Raw genomic sequence first — 22,974 nt, 5'->3', positions numbered from 1 at the left:
TAAATGGATTTAGGTCAATTTCCTGATAGTTTGAAGTCTTTGATCCAAACCATGGCTGAAGTTTATGCAACTGTAGTTGAATTTGTATGGTGACCGTTGGAGCCTCTCCTTTCCCAGAAATTGCAAGCTGCAACAGCTGCCAGTTCTTCCCCCTCCCCTTGCTCTCTTCTACCACCTATTCTTTCTCCCTATTTCAGTGTGATTTTTTCTTTTATTTTTTCCAATCTTTTGTGATGAACAGCATATTTTTTTAAATTTTATAAAAAAAAAAACTGAAAACAAATAACCAAATAGATTTCCAACTCTTGTTTTCAATTTCAATGATAAGACCAAACAAATAAACAAATTTTTAGTTTTCTGTTTTTGTTTTTGATTTTCTATTATTGTTTCTGATTTTTGTTTTTGAAATTTCTGACAGTAAGAACAAACAGTCTCTAATATTTTTTTATAATTATAAAAAATTAAAACAAAAAATAAAAATACATTTATAGCCTAATAGGCTATAAGAGCCCCCAATCTTTTTGGGTCTCTAGAACTCTCCTGCCCATTAGAAGCAATCCGAAGACCTGTCTTCTCGTTCTTTCATATGACAAAGCTTGCAACAAGAAGGGGGCTCCAAAGCTCACTACTCATTACAAAAGATATCCCATTTCCTAATGTAACACAGCCACATGCCAAATTTACAATAACAGGAACCGAACCAACCAGAGAATCTTTGCCCCTGAATAACAGTATACCATGCACCAAATCAATGTTCCACAAGCTACTTCAATAAGTTTGATACGGCAAGTTAGATGGATGGGCATCATCAAGAAGCTGTCTATGTTTGCAGAAAACTCCTAGATTAGGATATTCTTGCATTCTTTAGAGATTTGCACACCACAACACCTGCCATTGTCCGCATGAAATGCACCCCAAGTGTAGCAACACAAGAACCATCTGTCTTTAGATTGGGCTGCACCAACTCCCAGACCTTTTTCTTCTGAATCTGGCAGGTCAGACAATAACAATATGCCAACACAGAGAGCAAAGGAGAGAGAGAGAGAGAGAGAGAGAGAGAGAGAGAGAGAGAGAGAGAGAGAGAGAGAGAGAGAGAATAGGTTGCTAATTGAAGGCAAGCAAAGGAAATAATGTAACATATTCTACAACAGAATTAACAAAAGATAGGTCTTTTGACACATCAACTTATAAACATATAAATACAGCATAACTCTGTTTAAAAGTTCTTTTGACGCATCAATTTATAAACATTTAAATTCAGCATTACTATGTTTAAAAATTCTTGACACATCAATTTTTGTGCATGTGGGGGAGAAAATGCATTTTTGTGCCCCTTGTGGAACAGCAATCAAGGCCAAACAAACCCTAAAATGGAAGGAATCCAATAAGTGGATACTTGCATTCAAAAGAAGTCTACAATATCCTCTATAACAAGGATAATAGGCCTCATTCTGATTTAACATGAAGCATTATTTTTTTTCCCCCTTTTGATCAGTAAATAAAATCTTATTAAAGGGGCATCAAGGGGATATCACCCAAGTACAGCAAACAGGAAAAGGTCACTCACACTGCAGGGTGTCACAAAAACCAAGAATTACAAGATGATCATTCAAACAAAGACCGCTGTGCCACATCTTGTAACAGTAGCAATCCACTATCATCACATTTATCAATTTGAGTAAGACTGTTTAAAACTCAAGGACCTAGGAATCTTGTGCACTGAATGCTACATTTTTAAATTAAAACACAATACAACAACAACAACAAACCTTACGTCCCACTAGGTGGGGTCGGCTACATGAATCCTTTTCCATCCATTCATCCGATCAAGAGCATTTTCCTCCATTAGATCAAGGACTATTAAATCCTTCCTCATTACCTCATCCCAATTTATTTTAGGCCTATCCTATCCCTTTTCATGCCAGACACAATAATTAACTCACTTCTCCTTAAAGTTGTTCTACTAGGCCTGCATTTCAAATGCCCAAATCATCTAAGCCGCCCCTCCCATATCTTGTTTTCAACCGGTGCTATGCCAAAATTATTCCGTATAGTTAATTTCTTACTTTATCTTTCAATGTTAAACCACTCATCCACCATAACATTTGCATCTCAGAAATTTTTATTTTTTGTACATGAGTTGTCCAACATTATGAACCATAAAGCATAGCTGACCTTATAGCCATCTTAAAAAACTTTCCTTTTAATTTTAAGGGTATTCTACGATCACACAACACACCTGATGCACTCCATTTTACCCAGCCTATTTTAATTCTATATACTACATCTTCTTCAATATCCCCTTCAACTTGCATAATAAATTCAAGATATCTAAATTTATTAGTGCTATTAATCTCTTGATTATCAAGTTTAATATTCTATCTATTGCTACTCCCTATCTTATTCCTACTTATCCTGAACACTCTTGACTCTAATATGGCTTTCCAAGGTTCTAGCTCAGATTCCACTCCGCTCCTACCATCATCAATCAACACGATATATATACACCAAGGAATCTCATTTTGGATATTCTTAGTTAGTCCACCAATTACTAAAGTAAAAAGATAAGGACTTAAAGTAAAACCTTGATGTACACCTACTGTGATTGGAAAATCTCTAGATTCGCCTCCAAGTCCTAACGCTCATCACCACTCTATCATACATATCCTTAATGACCTCCAAATATTTACTACAAACTCCCTTCTTTTCTAAGATCCCCCAAAGAAATTCCCTAAGTACTCTATCATAAGCTTTCTCTAGGTCAATAAAAACCATATGCAAGTCCCTTTCTTTTTCCTAAACTTTTCCATTAAACTTCTTAAAAGATAATAACTTCTGTTGTTGATCTCCCAGGCATAAAACCAAGTTGATTTTTTGAAATCTTTATTTCTAATCTTATTCTATGTTCAATTACCCTTTCCCGTAATTTCATCGTATGACTTATAATCTTAATTTCATGATAGTTATTACAGTTTTGAATATCGTTTTGTTTGTGTATTGTTAAAGCTTGATATACATTGTTGGCCCACACCCTAATAACTTAACCTTTTAGGTGAAGTGGTAATCTAACATGGTATCAAAGCTGGTTACCAAGAGATCTTGGGTTTTAGTCTTGTTGCCGGCGTTTATTGTGTGGTATTAAAAAATTATTATATTCCCTATAATGGGCAATACTATCATGTCTTTATCTCTCCACATGTTGTTGAGCTACTCATGTGGGGGAGTGTTAAAGCTTGATATACATTGTTGGCCCACAACCTAATAGCTTAAGCTTTTAAGTGAAGTAGTAATCTAACATGCACAAAGGTACTAAAAACGTACTTTTCCTCCATTATTCTGGCATTTTCTTAGTTTTTATAATAGTGTTAAATATATTAATTAAACAATTAATTCCTTTATCCCCTAAACCTTCCAAACTTAAATTGGTATTTTATTTGGTCCTATAGATTTCCCACTTTCATCTTTCCTAATGTCATCTTAACTTCAAGGACTCTAATTTTGTGAATAAATCTTCTATTTTTAGTCTTCTCCTCATTTGTCACTTCCAAGTTCAATCATTCATTTTGATTTTCATTAAACAACTTATCAAAGTATCTCCGTCACATTTCTTTTATGTCTTCTTCTCTAATTAAGACATTATCATTTTCGTCCTTTATACATTTTACATCACCTAAATCTTTGCATATTCTTTGTCTAGGCATAGCAAGTTTATGAATGTCTTTTTCTCCTTTTGTATCTAGTTCGGTATATAAAGTATCATAAGCTCTATGTTTAGCTGAACTAATAGTCTTTTTTGCATTTTTTCTTGCCTTTTTATATTTTTCAAGATTTTCTACATATCTATAATTTTGTCATATCTTATACCAATTTCTTTTTGTCCTAACAGCTTTTTGGACTTCATGATCCCACCACCAACTTTTTAACTACCAAGTATCTTTCTATGGACTCACCTAAAATCTCTTTTGCTATCCTTACGATAGAATTTGTCACTTTATTCCAAACAGTATTTGCATAAACCTTATCCCCTACTATTCAATCACTCTTTGATCATTTTATCTTTAAATTTTACCATATTATCTCCCTTCAAGTTCCACCATGGTTTTAAATAACGGCCGTTACGTAGCGTAACGGCCGATACGTAACGGAAATCGGAGGCCCCGAAACCGATACGGGCCGATAATGCGGTTCGAAAAAAATTCACGGTCGTAACGGCATGTAACAGCCGATACCCCAACGTTACACGTCGTAACGGTCCGTTACGGACCGTTACATGGCCGACAGGTCGCAGATTCGCTGAAGGCTTTCTGCTGCAGACAGCAGCGCTGCTTTCCCCCTCTCCCCAGTCCCCACACCCATCTGCCATTCAAAGGGTAAAATGGAAACTTACAAACTGACCTTGAAAATTTGTTGGCCGAAGCAATAAGAAGGCTTTGAAGCCCGAGAGTGAGCACACCGAGCAGATCTACTCATCTTCGGACTTCGCAGCCTTCCAGGACTCAGGAATTGCAGACTTGCAGTTGCAGCAGCTTGGCGAGTCACTGGCGACAGGTCTGTAGCAGCTCAGCCGCCCCTGCGAGTTGCCGATAGCCCGTTGGCGCCTTCCCCCGCCAGTCGTCGCAGTCGCCACCAGCCAACCTCTCGATTTCAGCTTCGGAGCTTGGAGTCATCGCTACTTTGTGCTTCGCAGCCTTCGCTCCTTCAGGGCTCCTCCGAGTTCCCTCAAATCCCTCCCCTCTCTCGGTCTGACTCGACTCCCAGCCCCAGCGTATGAGACACTCTAACACTCAACACTCAACACCCACAGCACTTATCATTATGTTATTTTTTTTTAAATTATACTTTGTTGTAAAATAGGTTTGTTAATTGAATTAAAAATAATAATAATTTAATAGAGTAAAAAATTAGAAATCATTAATAATTATGTAAAATAAAATTTTCTTAATTTATAAATATTTTCATTGTATTATATTTTAAAAAATTAGAAATCATTAATAATTATGTAAAATAAAATTTTCTTAATTTATAATATTTCAATTGTATTATATTTTTTGAAAGATAATTATGAAAATTAATTCCATGACATAGCAAGCAATTATTAATAGTATATAATTAATATTTGTTAAGGTTAGTAAATAATTAATATTTACCAATAATAATTGAAGCCTTTTTTATAATAATATTTGAATATCCACTACTGCATTCATCATCTAAACAAAGCATTAAAATAATGTATGTACACAGGACATCCATGTGATAGCATTTTATATTATCTAGGCTTAATTGAGCTCTATTTTTCACCATTCTTAAAGAATTCCAAGGAATACTCTGCACAATTATTATAATATTTAGTCTTAGGATTTGCCAAACTTATAGAAATAAAATTAATTCATGGCACCAATTGGCTAACATACTATTTATGTCAGCAGGACAAAGTGGTCATTTTGATAAAGAAGATATCATATTCACTCCCATCTATTGAAAAAATATTAAATAATATTCATATTATAAAAGAAAAAAAAATTAAATAACATCTGTCTCCCATTTTATGTTACATGTGTATCTACTTGCCATTTTTTGAGTAGGGTGGCCTTGTTTATTAATATTTTATAAGTTTTAAAACATCATTTTGACCTTAAATTTAAAATTAGGTAAAATAAATGTTTACATCTATTTTTTGTTTTTAGTTATCAAATAAAGTAAAATTTGATAACTTAATAAAAAAAAATTAACCTAATAGTTAATACATTAATAAATCTGATTTTTACTAATTACTACTGGAATTTGTAGAAAAATTTAATTTTAATCCATATACTGAGAAAATGCTTAAAAAATTAAATAATCAATTTGTAATGTATGGATCTCTATTTGTGATGCTGTGATGTATATGAAAGTAGAGCAAAAATCTTTTTCACCTTTAAAATTACAATGTTAATTTCTTATAGTTAAAAATGAAAATATAATCAAGCTATAAAAAATAATGAAAATATATTTTTAAAGATAAAGGAATATATTTTTTTTGTAATCAAATATCTAATATTTTATAATTTTGTTTATTTAAATATAAAAATAATAAACATTACTTATTATTTTTAATCAAATATTATACTTTATTTTTACGTAATAAGTATTTAAAATTAGGACTATTTAGTACTTATTATTTAATATTTACTAAATTACTAATTATATTATTCCTGTCATTGTAGGAAGGTTGTAACTTTGTATTTTCTTTATGTTTTGTGTAGAGATCATCAAATTAAGTCTATCAATATGTCACGTGATAGAGGAAATGAAAACTTACCTAGTAAGGATATTGGATGGCATTTTGGTACTGCGGTGAACGGTAATAGACATGTTATTATGTGTAAGTTATGTGAGAAGATAATCAAAGGGGGCATTACACGCTTGAAACAACACTTGGCACATAAAAAGGGTCAAGTAGCTGGATGCTCAAATGTGACCACACAAGTAAGAGAACAAATGATGAAACCTCTACAACAGTATGCTGAGAAGAAAAGAGATAAACAAAAAAGGCAAGAAGAACCAAAAACCCAAATTAGAGGAGATTTTGAGAATTTGAGCGATGAAGAAGACTTGGAAGAAGAAAGTATGAGATTTGCTCGACAAGAAAGCATACGATCACAACAACAATGGGAAGAGAGACAAAGATTTCGAGCAAGAACAACTGGAAGGGGTAATATTTATGAAGAGGGAGGTGGCTCTGGCAGTGGTGCTACCAGTGGTTTCAATAGAGCAGGAGCTCGATCTTATAGTGGTCGAGAAGCTGGAGGTAGTGGACAACAATGGATCAATCCTGATGCCCCTGAAACTAGATTAAAGGCAATGGATCCAATTTTAGAAAGAAGCAAGAGTGCGAAACAATCAAAAATCAACACAAAGTTACTGAAAGGTTTAATAAGTAAATTAGGAAAAGCGGTTGGAAAATTCCTAATTTATAATCGGATTCCAGCAAATGTAGCTGACTCTCCATTTATGCAGTCTATGCTTGATATTGCTGCAGAGGTTGGAAAGGGGGTGAAGGGTCCATCACCCTATGAGATATCTGAAATTTATTTGGAGCAAGAGTATCAAGAAATGAAAAATTATATAACTTCTTTTACTGGAATTTGGAAGGAGAGAGGTGTAACACTTATGTGTGATGGTTGGTCAGGATCAACTAGAAAACACATTATAAACTTTTTAGTTTATTGCGATAGAGGCACCGTGTTTCATAAATCAGTTGATGCCTCTGATGTGCCAAGCAGAACAGATGAATATTATTTCAGGTAATTTTCTAATTTTAATTGTATATGCAAATAGTATTATGGACTTGCATGTTTTTAATTAAATAGTAGTAATTATTGAATCTATAATTTCATTTCAGATTAATGGACGAGGTGGTTGAAGAAATTGGAGAGGAGAATGTTGTCCAAGTAATGACTGATAATGAAGCTGCAATGAAGGCAGGAGGAAATTTATTAATGCAGAAGAGGCCCAATCTCTATTGGACAGCATGTGCAGCTCATTGCATAGACCTTATTCTTGAAGATATTGGTAAGAAAAGTAACGTGAAGAAGGTCTTAGAAGATGCAAGAACAATAACCTCATTTATTTACAACCATACATAGACAGTGAATTTCATGAAGAAACTCACAAATAATAGAGAATTACTTCGCCCTGCCATCACTCGATTTGTCACAAATTTCATTGCTTTGGAGATTATTGTCAAGCATAAACAAGCACTAAGGGAAATGTTTACATCTGATGCTTGGAAAAACTCAAGGTTTGGAATGACAAAATCAGACCCAGCATATGATTCAAAGAAAATTATCTTAGGCAAAGAGTTTTGGCAAAAGGCCTCTGATATAATTAAAGTGCAAGAACCCTTGGTAAAAGTTCTTAAATTGGTTGATGGTGATGAAAAACCAACCATGGGCTTCATATACGAGGCAATTGATAGGGCGAAGTTGGTCATTCAAAAAGATTGCCGGTTTTACAAAGACTATTGGAAAATTATTGACAACCGGTGGAGTTTTCAGTTGCACCAAGATTTGCACGCTACTGGTAAGTGTAAATCAAATACAATTTCTTATTATTTTAACTTTTAAATTATGCATAGTTGCATTAGAAAACTATTGATTAATATGTTTCTAAATTTAATTGTAGGGTATTTTTTGAACCCACAATTTCTTTATGGTGCCCCACCCTCTCCTGAAGTTGCTAGAGAAGTCATGGATGGAGTTAAAAAAGTGATAACCAAGTTGGTACCCGATATAGATACTCAAATTCGGGCTATTAATCAAGTAAGTATTGGTTCCATTAAATTGAATAATGAATTGTTTTAGTATTCTGTAATACTTTCAAGAATAATTATTAATACATCTAATTAATTAATTATATTTCACAATCATCCTTTTTTAGCTGTTGCTATATCGAGATAGGCGGGAGACTTTTGGAACCCCGTTGGCTCAAAGGGCAGTGAAACAAACAAATCCTGGTAAATATGGCTATATAGCTAAATAATGGAGAATGACTCTATTTTCTCTCTTTGTGTTCAAATTTGACTTTTGAAATACGCTATACTAACATAAAACTCTTTTTAATTATTCATGCAGCTGAATGGTGGATTCATTATGGCTTGTGTGCTCCTGAGCTCCAAAGAATAGCAATTAGAGTTCTTAGCCAGACCACATCAGCTTCAAACTGTGAGCGTAATTGGAGCACCTTTAGCATCATCCATACGAAAACAAGAAATAGATTAAAGTACATGAGACTACAAAAACTTGTTTTCGTACATTACAACATGAGGTTAAAGTTAAGACGTACAATGAGAAGAAGCCAACGAGAAATTGAAGAGGGTTTCAATCCTATCAATTTGGACTACATTTTCGAAGAAGATGATCCTTTAAGTCAATGGTTAGAGGAGAGAGAGACACCACTACTCGACGGTCAGGACAATTCAAATTGATTAAATGAAGAGGTTGGTGGTATTACAGAAGGAGGTGATCAACCACCAATAAACGCGCATGATGATTCAAGTTCAAGCCCTGAACGTACACAAAGTGATGACAATCTTGGTTTGAGCCCACCAAGTGATGATGATGGTAATAGTGGTGCTGGAGCTGGGGTTGGGGGGGTGGCAGTGGTGGTGGTGGAGGCGGCGGTGTAGAATATAATTATGGATATGATACAGGGACATCATTTGGAAGGGATATATATCCTTCTGATCCTTATGGACTACATGACATACCTGAAAATTATGACTTGGGTATTCCTCCAGGGAACCAATCTTCACAACCCAGGAGAAGGAGTGCTCGTGGTAACCCTAGCGATTCTACTGAAGATTCATATGGTGTGGTTCGTAGTTTTGGCGACCAGCATATCCACATTATGCATCTCGTGACTCACATTTTTATCCCAGTGGATCAGGAATCTCAGTATCTAGTAAGTCTTCTTCTACACACTACCCAAAGCCAGCCCCTGCCCTAACTTATAGACATTATTCAGGAGAATTTTCATCACCAGTACATTTTCAAGAGCAACAACAAAATGACGCAAACTTGGGTTCATTCAACTATGTATTTCCACAAGGATGGGGAGATAATTTCCCATCCCAATCTCAAGATACAGATGCAAATTATAAAGACCCTCCGCGTCATTCTTTTTGGTGGTGACATGTGTTATGTTATAAATTTATAATATTGTATTCATGTATTTTCAACTATTTATTGATATTTGATATTAATCACTTTTTAAATTCATGTATGTGTAATGTGTATATTGAGTATTAAGTCTATTGAGTATTGATTCATTTTTAATAACTTTATGACTTTAATTAATTGATTCTTACATTTCTACATCTTTTTACTCATTAAAGTAATGTAAACTATAAAAAAATATGTTTTTTTTTTGTAAACAGCGTACTAAAATTAATATAAAAATCATAATGCCTATTAAAAAGCATTTGTAGGTTGAATGAAAGCCTTCAAAATTCATCAAAAATCATGTATTGATGGATTTCATGCTTATTTTTTAATTTTGGCATGGTTGTGCATGCGTGAAAAAAATTCACGACCGTTACGCCCGCTTCCCGTTACGTAACACCCGCGTCTCTCGCAACCCGTGACACCCGCGACCGCAATTTCGAACCATGAGTTCCACCATCTAGTTTTCTTGTGCTAATTTATGCTACTCTTCCATTTTTTTATATAGATATCTAATACTAAGACTATGTTGTGTAGCCAAACGTTCACCTAGAATAACTTTACAATCCTTACAAGATAGACAATCCCCGTTCTTAGTTAAGAAGAAAACTATTTGACTTTTAGTATACCCATTTTTGAAGGTTATTAAGTGTTCTTCTCTTTTTATAAAACAAGTATTCAATATAACCAAATAATAAGACATGGAAAAATCTTAGATTGTATCATCAGCCTCATCTTTACCTCCATATCCATGACCTCCTTATATCCTCTCATTTCTTATATTATCCTTTACAATGTGACTATTCAAATCAGCTCCTATGAATGTCCCTTCAAACATTAGTATCCCTTATAAAATACTATTCATATCTTCCCAAAATTGTCTTTTAAGATTTTCTACTAGTCCTATTTGGGGAGTATACGCACTAATGGCCTTCAATATCTCCAAGCCTAAAGCTATCTTGATTTTAATGATCCTATCTTATATTCTTTTAACATCTACTACATTATCTTTTAGATCTTTGTCTACAATAATACGCACCCCGTTATTATGTTTCTCTTTACCAGTGTTCCAAAGTTTAATCCTGATTTTTCAATTTCTCTAACTTTCTCTCCTACCCATTTCATCTCTTGAAGGCAAATTAAGTTAATTTCCCTCCTAAAAATTATTTCCCTATTTCCATACTTTTTCCTGCAAGAGTCCCCATATTCCAAGTTGCAAATCTAATCTTAATTTATTGTGCTAACTTACTTACCCTCTCCCTTTTATATTGACCTAGTCTATTCCCTTGACCTAGGTAAGTTTGGTAAGTAATAAGATCTGACAAAGTTTTATGCTAGCTGTCAGCTACCTAACACAACCCTGCTCCTTTATTCAATCTTGGGACTGGCTGTGTGTACAAAGAATTTGTTACGCACGTGAAGTACACGTTTGTGTTTTTTTTTCACATAGACAAATTTTTAAATCAGACCCTACAACTAGTAGAAACAACACACACCATTTTTAATATAAATTCATTAAAAAAAATTTAACGCATACAATATTTGAGTGTGAATCAAGCTAGACTACATTTAAAAAAAAAAATCATGCAATAGTACGTTTTGAAAATTTTCATATATTCCAAAACTTGAAACTGAAAATCACAAAAACATAAAAAAGCATATAAACCTACAAATCATAAACACAAAATCTCCATTACTAACCAACTATTAGAAAACTTTTAATAGTAGTAATAAGAAAAGAAATAATAAGAGAGGAGAAGATCTCACTGGTGACTGAAGCTAGAAAAGGAAATGACAACTGCTTGAAAAATACTACAATATGTACCCTTTGCCGTAGGAAATTTTGATGCTGCTAACGAAAATCAATCGAAGAATATTTAAGCAACAAGGGATTACAAGATTCTTCAATCTAAGTTCAAGATTCAAAATCCAAGAATATTGAAGAAACAAGATTTCTCAACCCATAAAATCTTTATTAACTCATGATTTTAAAGCTGAAGAAACAAGAATCCTTGAATTTGTTTGGGTTTTTAGGAGAAATGAAAGGAAAGAAAAAAAAAGGACATTCAGAGAGGGGATCTGTTTGCTTAGTGAGAAAAAAAAACCAAAAAGGAAAGAACAGAATAAAGAAAATGAAAGAAAAGAAAGAGAGGAGAAAAAAAAAGAAAAGAAACCTTTAAACATATAAGTAACCAGAAATTAGAATCAGAGAGATAGAATGAGGGGGGAGACAGAAACAGAAGAAGACAAGAAGGAAGAAGAGGATCAGAAGAAGAAGGGTGCAGATGCTGCTGAAGATTTATGGAGAAGAAAGAAGAGGACAGGAGAAAGAAGAAATTAGAAATAGAAAGAGAATTAGGGGAGAGAATTAGAAGGACAGGAGGAAAGAAGACCAAGGCAGAAGAGAATAGAGAAGGGGATGCTGGCAACAGGGACAGAACAGAGAGGGGAAAGTTCAGATCAGAAACAGAGCAAGGAGGAAAGAGAAGTTTACAAACAGCTTTTCAGTGATTTTTTTTTTTTTTTTAACTGAAATATCAGCAGAGAGGATGGTTAAAGGGGGTGAATCTGGGAGTGGGAGTGAAATTCATGGATGGTTTCAGAATGGAAGATTTTGAGAGAGGGGAAGAAACAAAGAGAAGGGAAGGGAAGAAGAAGAAGAAGAAGCAGCAAAACTCAGGCACTCTAAAAATAGATGGGGAATAAAGAAGCTAAAAGGACAAAGAAGCCTTGCCTGAGTCAAAGTAACATGACTCCTGCAGGCAGAAGAGACAGTGGAATCTTTTTTTTTAATATACATAACCAAAGAGTTATACGGAAGGAAGAACAGAGGAGTACAACGAAGGAAAGAGATAAAAAAAACAGGAGAACAAGATACCTCCCATTACAAACGGAAAATAGCTAAATGAAAAGAAATTAATTGCAAGACAATTCTAACAAAGTAACGCCAACCAATCCCGCTGTAAGTCTCCCAAAGAAACATGGCAAAAGAATCCATTTTCCAAGAACAAAAGTGACAAAAGGAACACCACTCTACTCCAAAGCATGCTGATGGAAGTGGCTACATCTTTAAAGATTCTGGCATTTTTTTCCAACCAAATACACCAAATGATAGCTGCTACAGTACAATGCCAAAATCTTTCCTCTCTTTCCTTTAGCCAAAATCCCTAAACATAATAGTGCAAGTTCACAGCATTCTGTAAATTGGAAGAACCTAATAAAAATAGTAGGTCTACCATCTATCTATAACATAGCTAAGTACACCATAATGACCATAATACCCTCACTAACTCTTAGTTACTAATATAGGTAATAATACTAACTAATCAATAACCAACAACACTCCCACTCCTTGAGCATGGATATTATATGCTATTAACCTGTTACAAATCAATTTAACCTGAGCACTCCCTAAAACTTTAGTGAATATATTAGCAAGATGGTGTTCAGATTTCACGTAAGTGGTTTTAATGAGCTTCTGCACAATTTATCTGAGACAAAATTACAATCAACTTCAATATGCTTCCTTCTCTCATGAAAGATTGGATTGGAGGCAATATGACTAGCACCCTACTTATCACGCATCAACTACATAAGTTGAGACTGGAAAACCAAGCTCTTCCAACATGTTCTTCAGCCAATTAACATCTAGCATATGCCAAAAGCCCAATATTCAAATTCAGAACCCGACTGGCCACATCAGTTTGTTTTTCACTCTTCCAAGATACTAGGTCACCAACAACAAACACAAAGTACGATAATCCAACCTAATTTGCATTTGTATAACCTTGAATACAAATGTGACCCCAATCCAAATACAAGAGGCCTCTCCTTAGTGCACCTTTTTTTAAGCCTTTGCAAGATATGAATGACAACATCCCAATGGTTTGTTTGAGGAGAATCTAGGGACTGGTTGATAACACTTGTTTCGTCGCACTCATAGTTTAGGCAACAGAAGGAGATAGCAACTCGATGCAGTAATGTCCACCACCATCATGTGCTCCACAAATTGTCCTCTCAATTCAAATCCTGAATGATAACAGGGTGAGGAAAGAATTTCAGGGGCCGTATGTTTGTGCTTAAAAGCCTCTACTTAAGAGGTTTTCCCTTAATCAGTTCACTAATAAGTGAACCAGTGTTGTTTGTTTAGACTCTAAATAGGTGATGAATGTCCTCTGACCGAACCAGCATCTGCTCCCTTGCTGATTCAGTCAGTATCACGCATTTAACACATTTTTCACACATTAAACCTCAACTTTACCCTCTCCTATCTTCTCCTCTCCATGTCATAAGGTTCACTGCAGTGCAAGGAAACTACACAGCAGTGATTCTGCTGCTAATATACCGGACTTGCAGAGAGAAATATAAGGAGTTAATTTTGAAGGAAGAAGACAATGCTCCTGCTGCTCAGTTGAGCCATCTCCTTCAGCTGCTGGGTCAATGCCAGGGTTGCTTCCTCTACAGACAGCACATTGAGGCCCTTGAGGGTGAAGGAGAAGGCACGAGAGTTGCTGTGGCTTCTAAGAAATTACTTGAAATACAGATCAACAAAGAAGAAGACATTGAAGGGGGGGATGAAATTGTCGGAGCAGGTAATGGAAGAAATTAATGAAACAGCACTGAAGGAAGAAATTACTCTAATGATGGCCGTGGAGATGATTGCAAACTTGACATTGTAGGGACTTGGTGCGTAAGTGTCGAAAATTTTGGGGACTTCGGCAATGATCCTGATAGATTCCAGCTAACATTGCAAAGAGAAGGAATGGAGTTAACAGGGAAAGAGAAAACATATATATTTTATAAAACTAATTAGTGGCTCTTGTTATTTTATGTATGTTTATTTATTATTAAATAATATTTTTTACTCATAATAATATTTTTATTAAAATAAAATATTTTTAACTATTATTTTTATGCTTTAAATTTGAGACATTATTTTTGCTATAACAAAAATTTTATTGTAGTTTTTGAAAATACTTCTTATTTATAACAATCAGTTTTGCTCTTGATACTTTAAAGGGTTAAAATAGGAAAAACACATATAATCAAAGGTTAACTAAAAGACAAATAAAATAGTTCAACATTTAGTTTCAAAGACAAGTTCTAGTAATATAATGAACATAGTTCGCATATTCAAATTTCTATTCAGTATTCAGCACTTAATGCTAAATTTCATCAAATGCCCCCTAACTGAAAAGTTTATGGATTTTTAATTTTGCCAATTGACATGAGATTAAAAGGAAAACTTAGGAACATATAAAACAAAAGAAAAAAAGACATGTGTAGTAGGATGTATTGTCCCATTCCCTTAATGGTTTGTAGTGACCCATTGGCAAAGGTAACATGAGGTATGTTTTTTCAAAATAATGGAGGGTGAAAAAGAAATTGGCTATACAAATAATATTGTTAGTAATTGCTGAATCTATAACCTAAGGACTAGTGAGAGAAATGCTGGACATGAAGTTGTGGGTTTACCAAAAGCAAGAGATGCAATGGGAAGAGAACTTGCTAGGATGCCCTTTGAGTACTCTTCTTGTGGACGAGATACATGTTTCCCCCTATTTGTTGAACCAAGAGGAATGGAGTAGAGCAATGCCTCAGGGAAAAGGGGGACTTAGTTATATTGATGTTTCTTGTAAAACCCACTAGTTATTGTAAAGATATTCAGCCTATTTGCCTCCCTCACTAGGCATACGTTGCCTATGGAGAAGTGATTATATGAATTTTTGCTTCACAGCTTACCCTTCATTCACATTTACTTTGCTTGCTCATTGTTCTCACTTAATTTGTATTTTATGCTTGTGAACTTAGGAATGAGGTGAATTTGTGGTTTACTTCTGGCTAACTAGTTAAACTTGTGAACTACTAGTATTGCACAGTCCTTCACACGGTGTGAGGTGTTTAGCCCATGACATTACTAGATGATTTTATCCTGTTCACCAACTACCGACTCCAAAAAATATCTTATTAACTTCACTAATCTTTGAGCAACTCTCGCTAGGATTAAAAAAAAAAAGGGACAAGTAGTACAAGGGAATACAAGAAAGAAAAACATGGATACGAGCAATACAACTCGATGAACTAAAGAAGGCTCCTTTACACCCATTCAGCCTCCTAACAATTCTCCAAAATACTAGGTCCCAAAAAGTATAATTGATGGAATTGCCCCCTTTAGGGACACAGAACAACACACTAAACCCTAAACCCTAAACCCTAAACCCTAAAGAGTGAGGGAGAATGGGTGGACTGAAATGGAAGAATGGAAATTGTGGTTGGGCTTTGATACCAATTGATGCAGGGGCAGCATCAAGGTTCTGCAGCCATAGAGAAATTAGAAGAGAGGAAAGAAGGGAAAGGGAGGAGAGAGGAGATCCTAGGGAGGAACTCATGTTCAATTCAATTCAAATTCATCAACAACTGCCTACAACATGGCTTTCATAATTCATACACTATTTATAAGAAGGCCTTTTTACATGAAATTAAACTTAAACCCCTAAAATAACATTACAATACAAATATACCCCTACTTTACACAAATATTACAAACAACTCCCAATGGAGCCATATGTGGACTCCAAGAATCTGCCACCCAGTTTTTTTTTCCCCTCTTCTTATCCTCTTCTCTTCTCTCCTCCATCTCTAACTTTACAACATATCAATATTATAGTTCTGTAATAAAGACAAGAAAACTTCTATTTATAAGCAGAAAACAAGGGCAAACTATAAAAAATTCCTTCAAACTACTTGGTATTAGAGGGCTTTCATTTAGGACTTTAGAGAAGGAAATACCAGACACTAGCCACCAATATGTATCATTGGTCTGTTTTCGGTCCTTGCAATTTCAAACATTCCAGCATGAGAAGCTTTCTTCCTCTTGATCTGAAGCAAACAAAATTTTACCTTTTTAAAAAAAAAAAAAAAAACTTAGAAGTTTATTAACAACACTTTGCATGAGGATGGTTGGGGGGCTAACTATAAACTTTTTCAAAATTATAATAAATTGTAGGAGTAGAATTGTATTTTTCAAGAGCCTGGGGAGTTCTGCATAAAAGTTTTCTCAATTCTAATAATCTAACAAGAATGAAACTATAATATTCAGAAAGCTAGGGAAGGCCATGCCCCACCCCCAACTGTCAGCAACTCATAGCATCATAAAAGACCAGTATACATGCATACCGCTGCCCCAATAATTTCTTTGAGCACATGGTCATCAGCACCATTGCGAATTGGATCTCTTAAGCTAACCTGAAAAGTACAAGCTCAAATAAGAATAACCTTGGAAGCATTATTTTCAAATTAGTTTCAGATGAGAAAGGCTAAAGGATTGTTCAGTTGCAGAAAATTGTTTCATTTTCCATTCAAGTTTACCAAAGAAATACACAAGTGCCACCTTAATAGTTTTCGAACATTTATATAGAGAACTTAGAAAACAATAAAAGGATGCTTTCCAACAAGGTGGCCTTTGATAATTATTTGAAAAAGCTAGAAATGGGAAACACAAAATTATTTTCCACAACTAAACAGACCTTAAATGTTTCAGCCAGGGCTTGTGTAACAAACTCAAATAAATAGCTTGATTCAGCCAATCCAAAAGCCTATTAAAAAGTTAGCTATAAAGTAGCTTTACTTCATCTTATTACTTTATATTTACAGTATGCTGGTGGCATAGAACAGATCTAAGGCAGCCCTATCCAGTGAAACAGACGATTGAAACTTTTCTTATGTATTTTCTAAAAGCAGTGAGATATAAGTTAGAATGCCAAAAGACATCACAACCACGAGTCAACAAGGATCTTTTGAGAAAAAATAAATAAATAAAAGATCATCATATGTACCCAGCATTCAGCAATCTCACCAAAAAAAAAATACAGAACCCAAATTTTCAAGAGCATCAAGCCATGCAAATTTTCACACATTCCAATTGCTAAGTAGCCATTGATGAGAGCAATTTAGGGTTGAAACAGAGGTAGAACTATATGTAAAATACATAAAACTTGGTGTGTAAGGTTCCCCCATGCAGCATGCTCTGGGGAAGATGCACTCATTTCTATAGAGGCTAAATATTCCTGGATTCACACCCATGCAACTACATTGGATGGATTAGCACTTTCCATCGCACCAAGTCATAACATATAAATTTAATATAATGGAAGTGCAAAAAACTTGATGAATTGATGCCCACTAATAAGTAAATTCCTAACTGAACTATTTTCATTTATTTGGAATTAGAAAATCCACAATGGAAAATAAGACGCTGCCAACATAAATACAATGGAGTGAATGAAGTGTTGTCTGAACAAAGCAAAAATATCAAATGAAATGGAAATGTTTATGATAAATACAGGTCTAGCTCATCTTTTTTTTTTTTTCAGAAATCAAAAAGTTAGCAATGGCAGTGCCATGAAAGAAACACAAGCAAAAAGTGCTCTTGTGATTGATCAGACCAAAAAAAAAAAAAAGCAAACTAAAAAAATGAATCATCCAATAAAACTAAAGGTGGACACAACATGGAGACAAGACATGAGCAAGTCCACGAATGCAGGACAATAAGAAAGATGACGTATCAAATGAAATGGAAATGTCTATGATAAATATATAGCAAGCTTTTTTTTTTGTACTGTACAAAAAGTTAGTAACGATATTGCCATGAAAGAAGCAGCAAAAAATGAGTATTTGATCAAAGAGTGACTGGACATAAAAATGGCAAACTGAAAAAAAAAAAAAAAAAAAAAAATGAATTCAACCAAGAGAAGTAGAGGAAGAACCAACATAGGGACAAGAAGAGAAAGTCCATGACTGCAGGACTAGGAGGACAGCAAGGTCACTGGATCAAGTTAAGAGGGAAAAGAAGAATGGCCATTTTAGCAAAGCCACAGTTTAGCTAAGCCAGCACTTGTTTCTATACAAGAGTTAGTTGTATTAGGCAGAGATAGTAAATGAAAATGGGGCCTCTGAACATTAACCAATGATTCTTAGATTCTATGAGAAGAATTACAATGATTTTAAAAAAATAAGGGCATCCTGCAAGGATATAATTCACCTCTGAAGGACCAAAAAGGCATACTTTGAAGTTCCCATCTGCTAAAAGTCGCAATCTATTGCAACCAGCACAAAAATGCTCAGTCATTGATGTAATAAAAGATACAGTCCCACGATGCCCATCAATTCTGAAATTTTTGGCTGTATCAGTTGGATGATCTTGAAGTCTGCTTAGACCTGGAAACTGTTTTACCTGTTCAATAATGCTAAGGAATTAAAAAAACATGCATCAAATGACATTAGAGTTCCATGCATGGTATCACCTGTCAGAGTTCTACCTTACCACTGTATCCAACATTTCTGAATAGGGTACAAGTTTCTTGGCATTCCAAACATTTCCATCGAAAGGCATAAACTCAATGAACCGGATATTTATAGGCTTCTCATGGGTCAACTCTACAAAATCACATATCTCATCGTCATTGAACCCACGCATCACAACACAATTCACCTGAGACACAATAGGAATGTAAGGTATTTCAATCCTGTCTCATACACAAACAGGACTGATAACTTGCACAAAGCACAAACATCTTGTCACAGTTAAACACAGTACATAGGCAAAACAAGCAGCAATCCTGTGGATCATTGCAAAGATATAACATCCAAATATAAACTTGAGAAGAAACCTACTTTAACGGGATTGTACGCCAGGTCAACTGCAGCATTAATAGACTCCACAACCCTTTCATGCCCTTTACGCCTGGTCATGAATTCAAATTTTGCTGGGACTAATGTGTCTAAGCTAATATTCACAGAATGAAGACCACATTCTTTCAGCTTTGGAAGCTTCCTTGCAAGAGTAATTCCATTGGTAGTCATGGCGAGTGTTTTCAATCCTTTCAAGTTAGACAACCGGAAGCATATGTCTTCAATATCTTTCCTAGCAGTTGGCTCGCCACCAGTCAAACGAATTTTGTTCACACCAGATCTAACAAAGAGATCAGCCAAACGAACAATCTCAGTCTGTGTGAGCAGCTGAGGGCTAGGGGTGAGCTCCACACCGTCAGCAGGCATACAATACTGACACCGTAGATTGCAGCGTTCTGTCAAAGATATCCTCAGGTAAGTGTGTAGCCGCCCGAATGAATCAACCAACATTTCAGAAACAGGATTGTCTTTTGGAGGATCTTCTGGCAGATTAGCACAGTAAGTTGCATACTTCTTTGAAAAAGACCCATACAGATGTACCCCAGTTAATCCCTGAACATCACTATTTCTGGTAAAGTAGGATTCAGGTCTGCCACAGACCTGATGATTAAGGATTGTTAACTGGCTATATTTCCATGGTAGAATAGCATTACGTACAAAACCAATCAGCATCGGGAGCATCAATGAGATTAAAAACTAATATGATTCAAGCACTGGGATGAGTTCAAACCATATTTGGACCAAATGGTTCTGATACAGACTGGCTGAGATTGCATTTTGAAATTATAATCATGACAGATATCCTCCCAACATCAAACAAAACTAAAAAATTTAATTCAACGGATCATCATCATAATCACAACAATAATATTAATATTAAAATTAATTAATAACGTACGGAGAAGAACTTGAAACTTCTGAAGCCCAGACGGCAGTCAGACACTTTCGATACAGAATGCTTCATGGTCGCGGCGCAGCTGAAGTCCAAGGGAAAATTAATAAATTTCGCCATAAATCACTCAAATTTCATGCAAATATCTAAATGAAGAGAACTCAACCCAATTTCAATTGAACAAAAAAAAAAAACAAAAAAGGGACCAATGATGCGTGGTGTATGATATGAGTGTATAGAATGATTGATGATGAAATAAGCAACAAAAAGCCCTCGAACTTGTCGGTTGACATTGTTTCATTTATATAGTTATTATTCAAGTCACAGAGAGAGAATGAAATCTGATAAAAACTGAAATAATCCATTTATGAATTGAAGATAACTCGCCCTAATTAAAGATGGTGAGTCATCAAGCCTAATAAGAGTGATCAAGGGTCCACAGAAATGGCGCACTGCCCTAGAGATAAGCAGGAGGAGTAATCAAGCCTGGAAAGAGATACAGAAATGGAACCCTGAAGAGAGTACGCAGCTGGAGTAAAGTCGACAGAGGGAGTTGCGGTCGACAACAACGAGGAGAGCTGCAGAGAACACCCTACAATTCTTCGAGAAGAATCAATAAATGAAGGAGATAACTGGCGTTTCCCGTCTTCAGCGTTCGTTCGAGCTTCTCGAGGAGGCGACGCACCGAAAATTCGAAGTATGCACGTCGAGGATAAGTGATTACGGTCGTGTCACTTGTTCAATGTGGACGTGACCCTGCCATACATTAAAAAATTTTTTTTTTTTTTTTTTTTTTTTTTTTGGAGTATCGCCGAGTGTCCGCGTTTGTTTTACGGTCTGCGACTAATCTCACGCCCCGTGGAGTTGGCCCCACATCACCACAAGGAGGGTAAAGACAGGAGCTCAGGGTCAGAATCGAACAATAACAATGTTTTTGAAAATCCGATTGGTGGCTAACTTGGAAAGGTCATCAGATCGATCAGACCAATAAGACTTGTGAATAAACCGGTGATATCAGCATCACATCATAATATATATTTATATATGTAATATATATCTATATATAAATTTATAATTATAAATATAAAAAATAGAAGATATCTAAGAATTTTGTCATGTATATTTAACATTTATCTCTTAAATTTAACTAACATCTAATGGCCTTCATCTTCAATATATCAATCAAAATAAAATTCAAACTCAAAACATACAGTATATGCAAAATAAAGCATATACACTACATCATCAAATTTAAAGCTCAATATTTTAAATTTTAAATAAATATTATATTTTGTAACATAAAATAGTCATACAAATATTATAACATTACAAGTTTACAACCCAAAATATATAATAGTCGAACCGGTATATATATACACACATATATAATGTGTGTATATTGCAAAGAGATTTTAATAATTATTATCATTTTTTTAGATTAAGAACTTTATTTTGAAGAAAAAAATAAGCAGAAAATTTATTTTCTATTATTTTTCATAAATATTTATTTAAAATTAAGGAAAATAAATGTTAATAATGCGTAAAATTAAAAATTTGTTTAATTGATATATTATGCATATTATTTATTTTTTAATTTTCATGATCCGGAAATTTTAAATTCTTATATATTTAATATTACTTTTATTAATATTTTCTAGTTTCAAAGAATGATTTCAAAGTAAAAGATTTAAAAATTTTATAACTTCTTTATTTTTTTTACATATAATTTTATATGTATGTGTGTACACGCGCTCTTAAAGCTCAAAATAGATTTGGCTCCTATGGTAAGTCTTAGGTTCTATACCAAGTGCCTCCCAAATTTCCACATTTTAATGTTTTATTCAAGTCTAGGTCAATCCAATCGACTCACCAGGCTTAATCGATTCAAGCCAAGTTGCTTGAGTTTGACCGGATTGATACAAATCTAGTTTAAGATTGATATAGCCAAAATCAGTACGCCCATATTTACAAATATGTTCATGGAGGCAGGCAATCGTAAGGTTGACTTTGGGTAATGTTAGGTGTCTTGGTTAACTCCTGCTAAACTATTAATAATTTCCAGTGCGATTACAAAAACAGCAATTGACGGTTTACATAACCGCCCGCAAGTTATTTGCACGAGTTACTTGCAATCCATAAGTTGCTTATAACCCTCTAGGCATAATGGTACCTCATGAATGTCAAGCTGGGGAAATGCTAACCTTCACTACTATAAAAAAGGGGTTATAGGGAGAGGTAAATCTCATTCTCACACAGTCAAATTTACTATTGCAACTTAGAGCCTCCTACAGTTCCTAACTTAAGTATTGGAGTGATCCCCCGAAGTACACCCCGGGTCTTCCAAACCATTATTATTTGATTCATTTCAAGTGGTCACGGCCGAAGGACGATCCACACAAGTCGTTCAATTTTTAGCAGCAACAATTTGCACCATTGATGGTAATCCTTGGGAGGTTTTCTATCCTTGACCATGACCACAAGAACGAATCGGGTCGATCTCAAAAGAAAGAGTTTGAGGGACCTGGGGGAAGCAGCTAAGGAAGGGAAGGAAGCAACTTATAGATGACTCACGACGTGCGAAATCCAGTGGCATAAACCCCAATGGCGCAAATCCCAATAAGGAGAATCCCAACAGCATGGATCAACATGCCTAGACCAACAACGGCCCACCTGATTAGCACTGCTCGTAAG

The 22,974-nt window shown here is 34.9% G+C and overlaps 1 protein-coding gene across 16 annotated transcripts; it reads right to left on the bottom strand.

Annotated features, from left to right (window-relative positions):
* Nucleotides 1-418: 418 nt before the first annotated feature.
* LOC131165090 (GTP 3',8-cyclase, mitochondrial) lies at nucleotides 419-21,018 on the bottom strand. Of its 16 annotated transcripts, none has more exons than XM_058122770.1 (8): nucleotides 20,671-20,996; nucleotides 20,290-20,368; nucleotides 19,374-19,991; nucleotides 19,024-19,191; nucleotides 18,742-18,933; nucleotides 16,878-16,946; nucleotides 16,491-16,580; nucleotides 419-988 (listed from the first exon to the last, which is right to left on the bottom strand). In XM_058122770.1, the coding sequence occupies exons 2-7, from the start codon at nucleotides 20,353-20,355 to the stop codon at nucleotides 16,497-16,499; spliced, it is 1,197 nt and encodes a 398-aa protein (XP_057978753.1). In that variant the 5' UTR covers nucleotides 20,356-20,368; nucleotides 20,671-20,996; the 3' UTR covers nucleotides 419-988; nucleotides 16,491-16,496. The 16 variants fall into 16 exon arrangements, with proteins under 16 accessions (XP_057978753.1, XP_057978757.1, XP_057978760.1 ...); XM_058122774.1 differs by having other exon boundaries at nucleotides 419-982; XM_058122777.1 differs by having other exon boundaries at nucleotides 18,742-18,924; nucleotides 20,795-20,996.
* Between the last annotated feature and the right edge of the window lie 1,956 nt (nucleotides 21,019-22,974).

The sequence above is a fragment of the Malania oleifera genome, chromosome 9 (assembly GCF_029873635.1).
Source record: "Malania oleifera isolate guangnan ecotype guangnan chromosome 9, ASM2987363v1, whole genome shotgun sequence".
In the NCBI taxonomy this organism is placed as follows: domain Eukaryota; kingdom Viridiplantae; phylum Streptophyta; class Magnoliopsida; order Santalales; family Ximeniaceae; genus Malania; species Malania oleifera.
This window is presented reverse-complemented; position numbering and strand designations above follow the sequence as displayed.